The following is a 14,524-nucleotide window of genomic DNA, read 5'->3' as shown; positions in this document are numbered from 1 at the left end:
CGCTGGGCTCGACCGACCAGCTGTGCCCGGCTCAGGACGTGGAGTGGCTCTCGAGGGGACTCATCGCGGTGGCAGTGGCAGTGAGAGGTGGGGTTGGTGTGGTGGCTACTGACTTGCTAACGGTACTTTCCAGGGGGTCCGGTGCCCTGTTGCCCAAGGGTTCTTCCATCTTGGCTACAATGGCGCTCTGCCGATCACTGTTGAGTATTACTGTAGTCTGGGGGACGGCGCTAGGGAACAAAAGAATCACAAAGAAAAAGAAGACCTTAAAACAACAACATTCATTGTCAGAATACACAAGAGTAATTCAATACACTCAGCATCCAATGACCTGCGCTACGGGAGGGAGGGGGCCCCACACAGAGGTCACGTTTGAAGTGATTTACTGTCTACACCGGGCATAGGATAGACCAGAGGTGAACTGTTTTGTCGAGAGCTTACCACCCCTCGCTGCTAGTATGCTTAGTTGAGTTGAGATCAGAGTATTTACACCAAAGGCCACAGGTGACAGTGAGGCTCCCGAAGTAGCATGTCTGCGTGAAACTCAGCTGGTATTTTCACTCGTCCCATCCCAAGGAATGCCTGCACGGCAGCCTAGGCTTTCAGAACCACACGTATCGACACCATTCCGAAATGTTAGCCCCGGAAGGACAGGGGCAAACACGACAGAAGGACTGTGGGCAAAAACACCTGACATTTATCACCTCCAGCTTATACTAGGGGAGTGTGTGGACCACACACAGGGCTTTGCTTTGAAGGAAAGCGATGCCACGAAAGAGCAGAGCCTCTATGAGGGGACCTTCCTCGAGGTGGCGCTGTGAGTTTAAGCAGCAGCCAGCAGCTTATCCCACCAAGGTTCTCCAGGAGACTGCTCGGTCATTCATCTTCTGGCCACAGGAAGTGCGAGCACGCTCTCAGGAGGCTGCAGGGCCAGAGAGCACCGGAAATGCACGGCAAGGCCACCTGAGCACGGGTCGTTCTTAAATTCCACGACTCCGGGACAACCAATGCTCTCACGTGAGAAAACCTCACATAACCAAAAGCACGTAAGAAAACGTAGCCCCGTGTCAGAGCGACACGGCTGTTAAACGCCCCCTCCCAAAATCAGGGTCACAAATGGCACCATCTCATGTCCGAGTAAATCGCAGGACCGTGAGGTGTTTTCTAAAATAAAAGCATAATCAATTGCATTTCATTCAAAACTTTGTATTTTCAGCGATTCTGTTTGTTCTCTGGTGACACCTAAAGTAACCCACCAAATCCTTACAACCTGTCCACAGGCAGGCCTCACAAGTGACATAGGTGACCTTCGACTTGGAACTGTGGCCACCCACAGGCTTTGAAGATTTCAGCTTCCCTCTTTCAAAACAGGATATGAATGGTTTGTATGCACTGGGTATTCTCCTGAAGTATGTCCCGTGGGGCACTGCTCCCTGCTCCCTCCACCCCAGGATCCCACATGCATGCACCTGTCTCCTCTCCACTCCTCCCTGAGCAACTAACCAGGATGACCCTGCGGGGTGACAACAGTTCCCTAATGAGAATTCACAATGGACAGGAGCACAGTAGAGGTCTCAGAAGTCCTGAAGAAAAAAGATTAAAATTTATTCATGGCACCAGCTGGCAAATTGTTTGAGTAAATGTACCTTTTCTCCTTAACGATTCTTGTTAAGATCAAGGAAACGATGTTCTGAAGCAACCAGCTTCAATGTGAAGAGGCACCCTAGATGTACCCCAAGACTTTCGGGGGGTTCCCGGGTGTGGGCAGCTCTCACGATGCAACGTCCCAGTCCTCACCTTGCACAACGTACTATTTTCCAAAAACGTTTCCCTTGAGAGAGCACCCTCGTCAATGTGTCTGCTCCCTTTCACAAAGCCCCTTTCCCACCCTGAAACAAAAGGACGTGAATGTGGGATGCGGGGACCCCGGGAGGGAACACGAGGCCACTCTGAGACACCAGGCGGGGCGTGAAGAGTCTACGCCTCCGCTGACCGACCAAGCACCGCCGGGTGAGTTACTGGGTTACCATTCCTTGTTCTCAACGAAACTGACGGAGGACCAAGGGACCTTTTCAGCTCACAGATGATCAGACGTAGTTCTTGACGACAGTGTACAAAGACCTTAACGACCTGAGGAGCTGAGAGGCGCCTCTGCCCTCACGGGAACCAAGTTTCTCAGCACTCAAAACTTTAAAAACTACCAAGGGAAGCAGGACCAAGGCCGAACCCTGTCTCACCTTGAGTGATAAGTCATTATCATCCATGGATTCAAGAATTAACTGAATCTAAAGCCCCATCCATCTCAAAAACACACTCATGACACCGAATTATTAAAAATCAGTCACACAAGTAACACACGTAAGCTGTTCTGTTCAGCTACGCACTAGTGACTGTAATGAGAACTCAGCCAAAAGAGCTGAGCCCTGTGGCTACGGGAAACACAGGTCCCAGCTGCAATTTCTATCCACGTGTCCGCTGCAAAGGAGGACTACGTCAGCCTGGTGGAAGAGGTAAACGGCAGGGCGGGGCGCAAGACGGGAACGAACTTCCAAAAAGCAAAAGGAATAGGGTGAAATCCAACTGTGGAAAGCTTATTCGTGGGATGCTTTTAAACGGGTAATAGTATTCATACCATAATGGAAACATTTAAGAAAACAATGAACGCATTCTGTTTTTAAATATCAAGGTCACAATATGCCAGAAATTATACCCTTTCAACTCACGCAATGTACTTGTATCGACCTCAAATTGTGTAAGAAGAATATTTCATTTTTCAAAAATCAAGGAACATCCATATCACACGAGTAAGAATGCAGTAGTCATCTGAGGGCTGATTATAGGAAAACTGCCACAAGAGTGCAAATGTCTTGCCTGGGCTGAGTTACAGTCCCCACTTATCCGATCGGATACTGGCGTGCGTCTGCTGTGGAGCAACTCTGCAGATGGATTACGAGTCCCAAGCGGCTGCCGTTGAATTACCCAGACGGGAGACTACCCTGGATGGACCTGGCCTGATCAGGAGAGCCCTTCCAAAGGAGGTTTAGGCATTCTGTCCCTGGTGTTGGAGACGCCGGACAGTTCTTGCCAGCTGATCCCGACCTCCCCTTCCTGCCTACCTGCCCTAGACTTCAAGCGTGCTTGGCCACCCCCACAACCGTAAGCCAACTCCATATAACAAATCGTCCACAGGGTGTGCTGGTGCACTGTGTGTGTGTGTGTGTGTGTGTGTGTGAGATCTCTCTCTCTCTCTCTCTCTCACACACACACACACACACACACACACGGGTGCGAACGTATCCCCTACAGGTTCTGCTGTGAAATAACTATAGAAGTAAAAGAAGCACCACATCAAGTCCTAGGTCCCCGGTGGCGACATCCCATGAAGCCTGCAGTACAGCATCAGAAGCAGGAAGTCAACACTGGGACGCTTCCGGCAATGCGACGGCAGGCGATGCGACGGCAGTCCTCGCTCGGACTCCGCCGCCAGTTTCTGTGCGCACGTGTGCACGCGTGTGCGGTTGTGCACGGATCGACCCCATGTGTAAACCCACGTCACTGTGACGTCACCGTGCCACCGCTAACGAGCAGCGGCCTCATGCTGCCCCTTTAGACACATCCGGCCTCCCAGCCCCACCCATCCCCCAGCAAGTGCTAACCTGCTCTCCCTCTACGGTCCTCACATTTCGAGAATGTTACAGACGTGGAATCAAACAGCTCGTGACCTTGGACACTGGCTTTCTGTACTCAGCGGAAGCCCCAGATCATCCAAGGGGCAGAGCGAGCACCGGTTCAACCGGCGTCGTTGCTGCGCAGTTTCCCACGGCACAGGGGTCTGTGAACCTTTGACTCCAGGAGGGCATCTGGGGTACTGGCAGGTTTGGGCTCTTACAAATACGCTGCCACGGACATCCCCGTAGAAGTCGTGAACCTGAGTTTTCATCTCTCTGGGAGAAATGCCCAAGAATGTGACTGCTGGGCCCTATGGTAAGTACACGTTTAGCTTTACGAAAAACACCGCCAGACTTTTCCAGAACGGCTGTACCTTTCACGTTCCCACCAACAAGGGATGAGAAATCCAGTTTCTCCGCATCCTCGCCAGCATTCGGTGCTTTTCGCCCTTCTGACAGACGTGGAGCGACGCTCGGTGTGGTCTGGACTCGCGTTTCCCTGACGACTAATAGTCACGTGCCCATTCACCACCCAGATCTCCTCTTTGGCAACATACCTGTTCGAGTCTCCTGCCCGGTTTCTAACCGGGCTTTTTTCCTACAGGTGAGTGTGCCGTCGGTCCCTGCCAGGTGCGTGGTGAACCAGCATGCCCTTCCCATCTGCAGCCTGACTCTCCGTCCTCCTCACCGGTCTTCGTGGAGCAGAACTTGGTGATTTCCGTCATGTCTGACACCTCCTTTCCCACGGGTGGTGCTTTCACTGTCAAGTCTGGGGGTCTGAGCCGGGCCTCGGGCCCCAAACGCTTTCCCCTACGTCTTCATCTACAGGTATTACAGTTTTGTATTTAAACGTGTGCTCCGGTTACAATTAGTTTTTGTTCCAGGTATGATGGGACACCAAGGTTCACCTCACTTGTTCTGCCCGGGGATGTCCAAGTGCCCTGGCTCATGTGTTGAAAGGCTGCCCTGCCCCACTGGTCTTCGACCCTCTGTCAAAGCTCAGCGGGGCTATTTCTAGGCTCTATGTTCCGATGATCAATTTCTCTCTCCCTCGGTCATTTTGTTTTCTTTTTTTAAGTGTATTTTTATTTATTCTGAAAGAAAGATAAAGAGCAAGTCGGGGAGGGGTGAGAGACAGAGACAGAGAATCCCAAGCAGGCTCTGCAATGTCAGCGTAGAGCCTGACACGGGGTTCAAACCCATGAACCCGTGAGATCACGACCTGAGCCAATAACAAGAGTTTGACACCCAAATTGACGGAACCATCCAGGCGCCCCAATCGTTTTGTTTTCTAAAAACTACATGCTCAACTCATTCTTTGGCAATCTCAAATCGTTTTCTATACCCTCACCTATAACCATATGTTGGTTTGTTTTTTAAGTCCTTATTAAATGAAAACCAAAATTAAGTAAAAGGGAAAAGGGTAGACTCATAGACTGTCCTGTTTTAATTCTAAGATTATGCTAATCGCCCAAGTTGTATACTCTTGGGTAAAACAGGATCATTCAGAAGCAAAAAATGCTCTGTGACGTGGCCCAGTGACCTGTGACCGGGGGGGCACAAGAATCACTCACCCGTGTGCAGTGACTGAGCAAAGGGCCCTCAGGCACTCCCCCCAGGAGAGTCACGGCAGGCAGGACTGCCCCCAGGGCTCCGCGTGGAAGGAGACACCCAATCCTCAAAGCGGGAGAGGGCACCACAGCGCCTTCCCTGCGCGGATCAGCAGACCACCGCGTGGACCAGCTAATAACGTGCCCAGGCCCACACAGCCAAGCTAGATTTGAGCCCAAATTCTCAAGCAGCAAAGGGGACATTCCAACCAAAGCCAATATAGGAATGGTCCATAACCCACAACTCTTTGAACACCGTTATTTCCTGGGGAAACTAGGGGCTGCCCCCAGAGAGCCCAAAGTTATTTTTTGTGTTTTTTAACCACTTTCCCAAGTGACTCTGATGGGTGCTGATGATTTAAAACAACAGGGGCATCTGGGTGTCTCCGTCAGTTAAGCATCTGACTTTGGCTCAAGTCACGATCTCACAGTTTGTGGGTCCGAGTCCCTGTCGGGCTCTGTGCTGACGGCTCTGAGCCCGGAGCCTGCTTCGGATTCTGTGTCTCCCTCTCTCTCTTCCCTCCACTGCTCACGCTGTCTCTCTCTCTCTCAAAAATAAACATCAAAATAAATAAAACAAAACTGCACACACACACAACCCCACAGAAGAGGCACAGACCTGCTGTGTCCATGGGCCCCACATGGCACTCACCCACTACATGGCTCACTCACTACAGATTAGCTTGGTACCAGGCAGCCCCTGCACAGGGGACTTTCTGTCCATTTTCTCAAGGACAGACCCCAAATGCCCCGGCAAGTGCTCAGTACACAGTCAAGCCCGTGTGTATAAGATGTGAATGAATTCAAGAACGATTCTGAGTTAGTTCAGTCCTCTGGCTCCTGCCTCTAGACTCCAGGGTCTCGTGCCGTGGAAAGAAAAGAGACCAAGACTCATGAGCCAGAAGAGAAACATAGGAAGACGATGCCCACGGGACGGCCTAGCGCACTGTCACCCACGGAGGGCGGGGCGACCTAGAGTTCTGTGCACTCACCAGCGTGAGCCCCACACGCACCATGAGGCCTGGCTGACGGTGCCCCCTGGTGAACAAGAAGCCTTAATACGATCGGGTTTTTAAACCTCACAGGGTCGGTGGGGCGTCCGGGCGGCTCAGTCGGTTCAGCGTCAGACCTCGGCTCAAGTCATGATCTCACGGTTCCTCAGATGGAGCCCGCGCAGGGCTCCGCACTGCCAGCTCAGAACCTGCCTGGGACTCTCTGTCTCCCCTCTCTCCGCCCCTCCCCTGCGCATGCACATGCGTGCGCTCTCTCTCTCTCTCTCTCTCTCTCTCTCTCTCTCTCACCTGCCTGGGACTCTCTGTCTCCCCTCTCTCCGCCCCTCCCCTGCGCATGCACATGCGTGCGCTTTCTCTCTCTCTCTCTCTCTCTCTCTCTCTCTCTCTCTCTCTCTCGTTCTCGCTCTTGCCCTCTTTCTAATAAACCAAAACCAAAACAAAACCCCTCGCGGGGTTGCTGAGGGTCAAAGAACCCAAGCGCTCATATGCATGACCTCTCTCACAGCAATCTTCACATACTGTCTTATTCCCACTGTACTGATGACGAAGCTGGGAAAGGGTAAGAATTTGCCCAAGGTCTCACCCCTTAGAGGTGACAGAGCCTGTCACCAAGCACCTCTCAAGCTCTTAGCCACTTGTTAGTCAAGACCAGAAATACTCCTTTATTTCTGTTAGCCTTTCAGTGTTGCATATTTTCACTGTTTTATTCCGATGGCTTTACAACAAAGTATCTTCAGCTTTCAGAGATGTCATGGCAGACATTTTCCAAGCTATGCTTACAAAGTGACCTTCAACTTCTCTTCTGTTTCAGGAAATCGCTTTGTGACCATGTTAAAAGTCTCTGTACTCATATTTTAAAAGATCAACATCTCTGTCCCCTTAGCTCATCGTTCACACAAAATGGACCATCATTTGAATATACGCCAAGGGGCTCTATTGAAGTCTATGCAAAAAACCTAACAAACCACCAAAATAAAAGACCTGAAAAAAAATCTTGAAAACCGTAGGTAAAAAGTTTTAAAACATCATTTTAAAAGTGGTGTTTGCCACTTTTTATTACAAAGGAAAACAGAAAACAAGCTGGTTTGAGCCAGAGAGTTTGAGGACCACAGAGAGGCCGGTGCAGGTGGGCACACGGAGAGGAGGAGGGGAAGGGGTACGCAGGACAAAGATCAGCCAACACCGGAGAGGAGCTCAGCATGTAGTGTGCAAAGAGAAACACACACAGACCTCGGGCAAAGAGGACAAAATGACGTCAAGTCAGGTGGACCCAGAGTTTGCAAATATTATTTGGAAGAGCCCGATGTCAGAGCTACGTAAACTCAGAGAACTTTACAGAAACTCTAACTCTGGGGTGCCTGGGTGGCTCAGTTGGTTGAGGGTCTGACTCTAGATTTTGGCTCAGGTCAGGATCCCAGGGTCCTGGGATCGAGTCCCGCATCAGGCTCCGCGCTAAGCGGAGATTCTCTCCCTCCCTCTGCCCCTCTTCCCTCACTTGCATGCGCACTCTCTCTAGATTAAAAAATTTAAAGAAAGAAAGAAAGAAAGAAAGAGAAAAAGAGAGAAAGAAAGAAACTCTAACTCTGAACTAGCTAAAACCTCATACAGATTTCAGTGGCTTATGATCATATTCCGAATGTACACACAGACACACACGTGCATTTGCACACACACAAAACTGACGTCGTGTCCTCACAAAGAGATGGCAAAAGAGATTAATGTTTGGAGCCGGCTGAAGCCAAAGGAAACAGCACGCCGATTCGGGTCTGAAGCTGTTGCCAGCTCAGAGGGGATGGCCGCCATCAACTAGCCAGTCTGCTGTGGAAATGGTGGGGCAGGGGGGGTAGCCTCCCTCCCTACCCAAGAATTTTAGTGCACTGGGCTTAACCCAAGAGAATGCCTCTACGTTTGCTTCCTTGCAGAATGGGGTGCCCTGGGGAAGTCAGGTTTGTATGAACCGGTTTCCAGCTCCTAATCACCAAGGAAAACGTTCACAAGCACTGACTGCACTCGCTCCAGGAAATAAGAAACCAACGGCGAACAAGTCTGATCAATCGATGGCGACGCACCCACGGACATTCACTGCTGGGGGGACGCAGACACCCATCCCCAAACGACTGCAGGACAGGGAAGAACGCCCACGACTAGGTTCTCTGCCTACGTCGTACTTTGCGCAGGCAGGTGCTGAGAGCACGGCCATCCTAGCAGAGACTGACTTAAGACGCCCAAAGGAAATCCTCTGAATACTCCCTCCCCTAGAAGTCTGACGCTCAGTGAGTGACAGCCAGGCTCCGGGCACGGGAGAGACGCCCCGACCTCAGGGTGTCCCGTTCTGTGTCCCGTGCTAACCTTCGAGGGTGAGGCAAGACCGCACCCTCACGCGACGCCGCCCCTCCCCGCGCAAGGCGGGCAGCTCAGGTGTGGCTTCTCTTCACACGGTGACGTTCAGCTTTGTGCTCTGTGGCCGAGGGAGGAGGGACCTGCCAGAACGTCAAAAAGACGTGGGCCACGTCCCTGCCTCCCTCGCACCCACAGAGGAGTCTCACGGGGCCACACTCCTCTGCCGGCCGGTCCTTCTGCCGTTCAAAGTAACCACTCGTAAAGTTCAGCTGGGGAAATCTGAGATACTCATCTTCTCATTTTTGTGAATTATCCCAAAGACTCTCAACAAAGCAAGCTAGCAAAAATCTCCAGTAACTCCACGTTCTACCTGTAAGAAAACAGGTACAGATTCTCCAACTCCACAGACACGTGCTCCCTCAGCACGCACTCACCCACGGGCGCTCAGAGGCGTGCTCCTGCACGGCACACGGGAACCGGGGTCGTAATAAAGTGAACGGTGTGTGAAGTGTACTTACACACACCCAACTGTCTAAACCATCCAGCGGCCAGCCTAAGACTTCAGTGACAGCAAACCTGGTGGGAGCAGAAGCAGGGGCACCGCCCTTAGTTAAAACGGTAAAACCAGACACCCCGAGGTCCTCATGTCCCAGAGCAGCAGGGGGGCTCGTGGCCACCAGGGGCCCCCGCCCCCGGTGCACGGGGTGGTCCTATCTCGGGGAGCCACTAGGCAGCCAAGCCACATTCCCTTCGGAGCAAGCACGGCCCTGGGACCAGTGCTCACGGATGAGATGTAAACAGGAGAGGGGCCAGCATTTTTAGGAACAGAACGTGCCAACCTGCAACAGTCAGCCCACGAATCCGGAAGATTCTTTACCGCAGTTCAAGTCACCCAACCGACGTACCAAGCGTTCGACCTTCACTGAAATTTGTTTCGTGGGGTTAGTTCTGTTCTTTACAGGCTCAAGATTAAAAAGTCATAAAAACCAGGATCCAAAAAAGTATTCTTAGGGATAAGAACAAACGAGCGTTAAAAACTGCTTCCCAATATCTAATGAAATGAACAAGTTCCTGGGGCGCCTGAGCGGCTCAATCGGTTGGGCGTCCGACTTCGGCTCAGGTCATGATCTCACATTCCGTGAGTTCGAGCCCCACGTCGGGCTCTGTGCCGACAGCCCGGAGCCTGGAGCCTGCTTCGGATTCTGTGTCTCCCTCTTTCTCTGCTCCTCCCCTGCTCATGCTCTGTCTCTGTCTCAAAAATAAATAAAAACATTAAAAAAAAAAACAAAAACGAACAAGTTCCAGCGTGAAAACCACACCCCCAAATAAGCAGCTGCCACAGAGAAACAAGGATAACCTAATGCAGCAAACGTCGACCACGAGCTGCTTCAGAGGAGGGCTCGTTCTAAGCCTGCCTCCGCTCCCCAAGAAGCCACATTTGCACCGTAACGGAGCCCTCTGACTGCAAGCCGTCAGTCCCAAACCAGAAGGGCACATTGGTTGGGAACGCAGATCCTTTCTTCCTCCCAAGGAGCTACAGGAAAATGGCTACCGGACAAGAACTGCTAGGAGGAAAAGCCAGACAACAGGAGGGACCCCCAGGGGGAGCAGGGGGACACAGAGCCGCAAGGGACACCACAGCGGTGAGATTCCGGATGCTCAGATCCTGTCCCTGCCGCCACTTTCCAATACAGGAGACGGCTGACTGGAGGACTGGTGTGGGGAGCACGTGAGACGAGCCTGGAGCGCCTTGTGGTGCCAGAAAGGAAGGAAGCGCTCAAAACAAACCAAAATGACTAGCGGGGAGGGAGTGTCCAAGGACACAGAAGCCACAGCAGAGCAGTCTCAGCCACAGAAGCTGGAACATTTGAGCAGCAAAACAAAGGAGTACTGGATTCCAACCCAAAGCGTAAAATAAATACCCGTGAGTCCACACTGATATAAATGAGTGACAATCAAACGGAGAGGAAGAGATAAACCTCCCGTGCAGTACAGTAACAACATACCCAAGAGGTGCAGCAGAACTTCCCACTCTTTCATTTGGGGCGCCTGGGGAGCATCCGACTTCGGCTCAGGTCACGATCTCGCGGTTCATGGGTTCGAGCCCCGCGTCGGGCTCTGTGCCGACAGCTCAGAGCCTGGAGCCTGCTTCCGATTCCGATCCTGCGTCTCCCTCTCTCTCTGCCCCTCCCCCGCTCGTGTGCGGTCTCTCAAAAATGAATAAATGTAAAAAAAAAAACAAAAACAAAAACTAGAAATTAAAAAAAAAAAAGAACTCCACACTCTTTCATTTGGAGCTGAGCTCAGTGATGTCCAGTGATGTCCTTCCCAAGAGCACAGGGGGCAGAGAAGGGGGGCAGTTGGAACCTGACAGGGGAGGAATCTGACCAACGCAACCTCAGCCCAGTGATCCAAGACCACACCAGCAGACAGAAGTCACGGGGCCAGCACGCACCCTGGAGAAGGTGTGATGAGAATGGCACTTCGCCTCTGGGGTCTGCCGCTCTGACTTCGGCAACCCCACGCTCATCAGGAGAAAAGAAACAGACAAATCCCAAGTGAGGGACAATCTATAAAACACCTGACCAATACTCCTCAAAAAACTATAAAAACCAGGTCTGTGAGATTATCACACACCAAAGGAGCCCAAGAAGACACAGCAACTAAATGCGATGTGGACCGACAGGCATTTGAAAGGTAATACGTGAGGGACGCCTGGGTGGCTCACTCAGTTAAGCATCCGACCTCGGCTTCTGTCAGCTCAGGTCGCGATCTCACGGTTCGCGGGTTCGAGCCCCACGTGGTGCTCTGTGCTGACAGCTCAGAGCTTGGAGCCTGCTTCCGATTCTGTCTCCCTCTCTCTCTGCCCTCCCCTAGTGTCTCTCAAAAATGAATAAAAACGTTAAAAAAATTGTTTAAATAAAAAAATAAATACGCCAATACTATGAAAAAGTATTATGTTAACAAATTCCAGGGTTGACAAAAACAAAATCCCTGGAGAATACAAATTAAATAACAGTGACTCAAAAAGTTCCACGTTTATCAAAGTTCTGTATTTATTAAAGAAACTGAATTCATAATTCACTGGCAAACTGGATCAAATATTTAAGGAAGAAATAAAACTAACCATAAACATTATCAGAAAACAGACAAGAGAAGGCTTCCCAAACCATTTTTTTAAGTTTTTTTATGTTTGTTTATTCTTCAAAGAGCCAGAGGATGAGCGGGGGAGGGGCGGAGAGGGAGAGGGAGAGGGAGACCCAGAATCCGAAGCAGGCTCCAGGCTCCGAGCCGTCAGCACAGAGCTCAATGCGGGGCTCGAACTCATGAACCATGAGATCATGACCCGAGCCAAGTCAGACGCTTAACCAACTGAGCACGCAGGCAGCCCTCCCAGATAAATTTTTGAGACTGGCATCATCCTAGTAACAAAGACAGGTCAAGAAAGAAAACTATAGACTAGCATACCCCATGAAAACAGATGCAAAAACCTTTAACTACATGTTAGCAAGTCGATCCAAAAATACATAAAAAGGGTAACGTGCTATGACCATCAGGTTTATTATGACAGAAATGCAAGGCTGGTTTAGCATTTGAAATCAATCAGTATAACTCACTGCAACAACAGAATCAAAAAGAAAAACCACATAATCATCTCAAGAAGATACAGAAAGAGCCAGCTCACAGTAAAAACTCTCATGAAATCAGGAATAGAACTTCATCAACCTGATAAAGAGCATCTGCAAAAGATTTACAGCCAACACCACACTTAACGGTGGAAGACTGGATGCTTTCACTCGGAGATCAGAAATGAAGTAAAAGTACAAAAAGGAAAAAAAAAATCACACGCTGAAATGAGAGATCCTATCCATGGAGCAGACAGGGTGCCTGGGTAGCTCAGTCGGTTAAGCACCCAACTCTTGATTTTGGCTCAGGTCATCATCTCAGGGTTCTTGAGTTTGAGCCCTGCTTTGGCCTCTGTGCTGAGTGTGGAGCCTACTTAGGATTCTCTGTCTCCCTCTCTCTGGCCCTCTCCCCTCACACTCTCTCTCAAAAAAAAAGAAATGCTAGAGAAGTTTGATGACAAGTAAAACTCTCTTTGTATATATAAAAAACACATATGACCACAAATACTTCCCTTTCTCTTAAGTCCTACAGCAAAACTACTAAAACAAAGTGAATTTAGAAACGATGCAGGATAAAGGTAAGTACAGAAAACACAGTACCCTTCACGACAGCATCTGAAAGTATGGCGTACTTGGAGAAAACTTTAACAAAACGGGAGTAAGAGCTACGCACCGAAAACCAGAAGACCGCTGAGAAATTAAAGACCAGCGTAAGGGGAGACGTGCACCGTGTTCGTGGGTCCAAAGACTCCATGGCGTTGAGAGGGCAATTCTCTCCAAACTGACCTACAGATCCCAAGTGATGAGCTCTGCGCTAGTCTACCATGAGAGAAGTACTCCAGATTAGCAGACGTGCGCGATCTATTGAAATGCTCGGCTGCACGTTTAGTATCTGCGCTGCTTGTCAGACTGTATCTGAGTCATCACATTAGGTTAATCATTCCGCCGGTTGTATGTGTGTAAACTGTGAGTTTTCCTTGGCTGGTACTCGGCCCTGACACGTACAGGGTACCCTCGTTAGGTCACTAAATGTGTGCGGCTGTACAAAGGAGTGTAGACAGTCGGCAAGAGAGATCATACGTCTACAAACTTAAGTGGAAACATCGAAAAACTGAAAACTTGGTAAGGAAAGAACCAAAACCAGGCCCATCACGGCTAAAACCAAACCTTTTCTCATAATTCAAACAGCCCTATCTGGAGTCTCTCACATTCCAAAGCCTACGAAATGCTACGGTCCTGACTGAAGAGCTCAATGACCCAGGGCAGAAACGCTCTGAACACGGATGACCCCTCACCAGGACTGCAAGTGTCCCGAGAGACCCCAGGAGGGGACCTCTCTCTACCCAGAAGCCACGAAGGCTCAAAAAATAGCCTTTCCACAAACATCCACCAACACTTAACACAAAAGGCCCCCTGGGAAATAAAACAGACTCAGCAGCCAGCATGGTAGAGGGAATTTAAATAATTTCTTGATCAATAATCAGCTTAGAGGAAAGGAAAGAAAATCATTTTCTTCCCTCAGGTGTCCCAGAGGACATATCTCCCTGAAGGAAAAGATTATCTCGGAAAGAAATCACTTGTATGTCTGAGTATTACAAAGAGGCCCCGGATTTACTCCGATTGTTTTAAAATTGTAGATGTAGAAGTACACTAAAGTTTTAAAAGCACAAAAAAAAAAACTCTTCAAGCTTTAAAAATGAAAATCTGTTGTACGGCAATTACATCTCAATAAAAAACCATTGTGCGTAAAAAATAAAAACATCTTGCTTTTAAAAATAAGAAACAAGCATTTTTTTCTAATTAGTCAATGTGTGTAGTAACGTGTCCTGTTAATGAAAACCAACCCGGAGCACGAGGGTTTGAGCTGCTGTCTGACTCATCACACAGGCTGGCCCCGTAGGGCACCGGGGACAAGCGGGAATTCTCCCACTCCAGGTAGGCACCGTGCGGGCACCGTCCTGCCAGCTTCCTGGCGGTCATCAGCTAGGGCAGCGGCCGCAGCTCAGCAATGTCCTACTCACTGTGCTTTCTCCAAATGGCACGGTGTGTAGCTTCAATGAAGTGCAAAAGAGGAATTTCTACGCTGATCTGCATGAACGTCCCTATCCATACACCTGACCCCTGCAGCCCACATTCTAAAATTTTTTTTTTAACGCTTATCCGCTTTTTGAGAGACAGAGACAGAGTGTGAGCAGGGCAGGGGGCAGGGAGAGAGGGAGACAGAATCGGAAGCAGGCTCTGGGCTCTGAGCTGTCAGCACAAAGCCC

At 50.1% G+C, this 14,524-nt stretch overlaps 1 protein-coding gene across 4 annotated transcripts in view; it reads right to left on the bottom strand.

The window, feature by feature from the left end:
* Positions 1 to 14,524, bottom strand: part of LOC122494586 (BTG3 associated nuclear protein) — a 114,060-nt gene that overhangs the window by 61,856 nt on the left and 37,680 nt on the right. For 2 of the 4 annotated variants that reach the window (XM_043599848.1, XM_043599847.1), the window contains exon 5: positions 114 to 230. The exons of the other annotated variants lie outside the window; for them this stretch is intronic. In XM_043599848.1, the coding sequence (XP_043455783.1) occupies positions 114 to 230 (117 nt within the window). The remainder of the gene's footprint in view (positions 1 to 113; positions 231 to 14,524) is intronic. 4 annotated transcript variants of the gene reach the window in all.

Source organism: Prionailurus bengalensis, chromosome E2, assembly GCF_016509475.1.
Source record: "Prionailurus bengalensis isolate Pbe53 chromosome E2, Fcat_Pben_1.1_paternal_pri, whole genome shotgun sequence".
In the NCBI taxonomy this organism is placed as follows: domain Eukaryota; kingdom Metazoa; phylum Chordata; class Mammalia; order Carnivora; family Felidae; genus Prionailurus; species Prionailurus bengalensis.
This window is presented reverse-complemented; position numbering and strand designations above follow the sequence as displayed.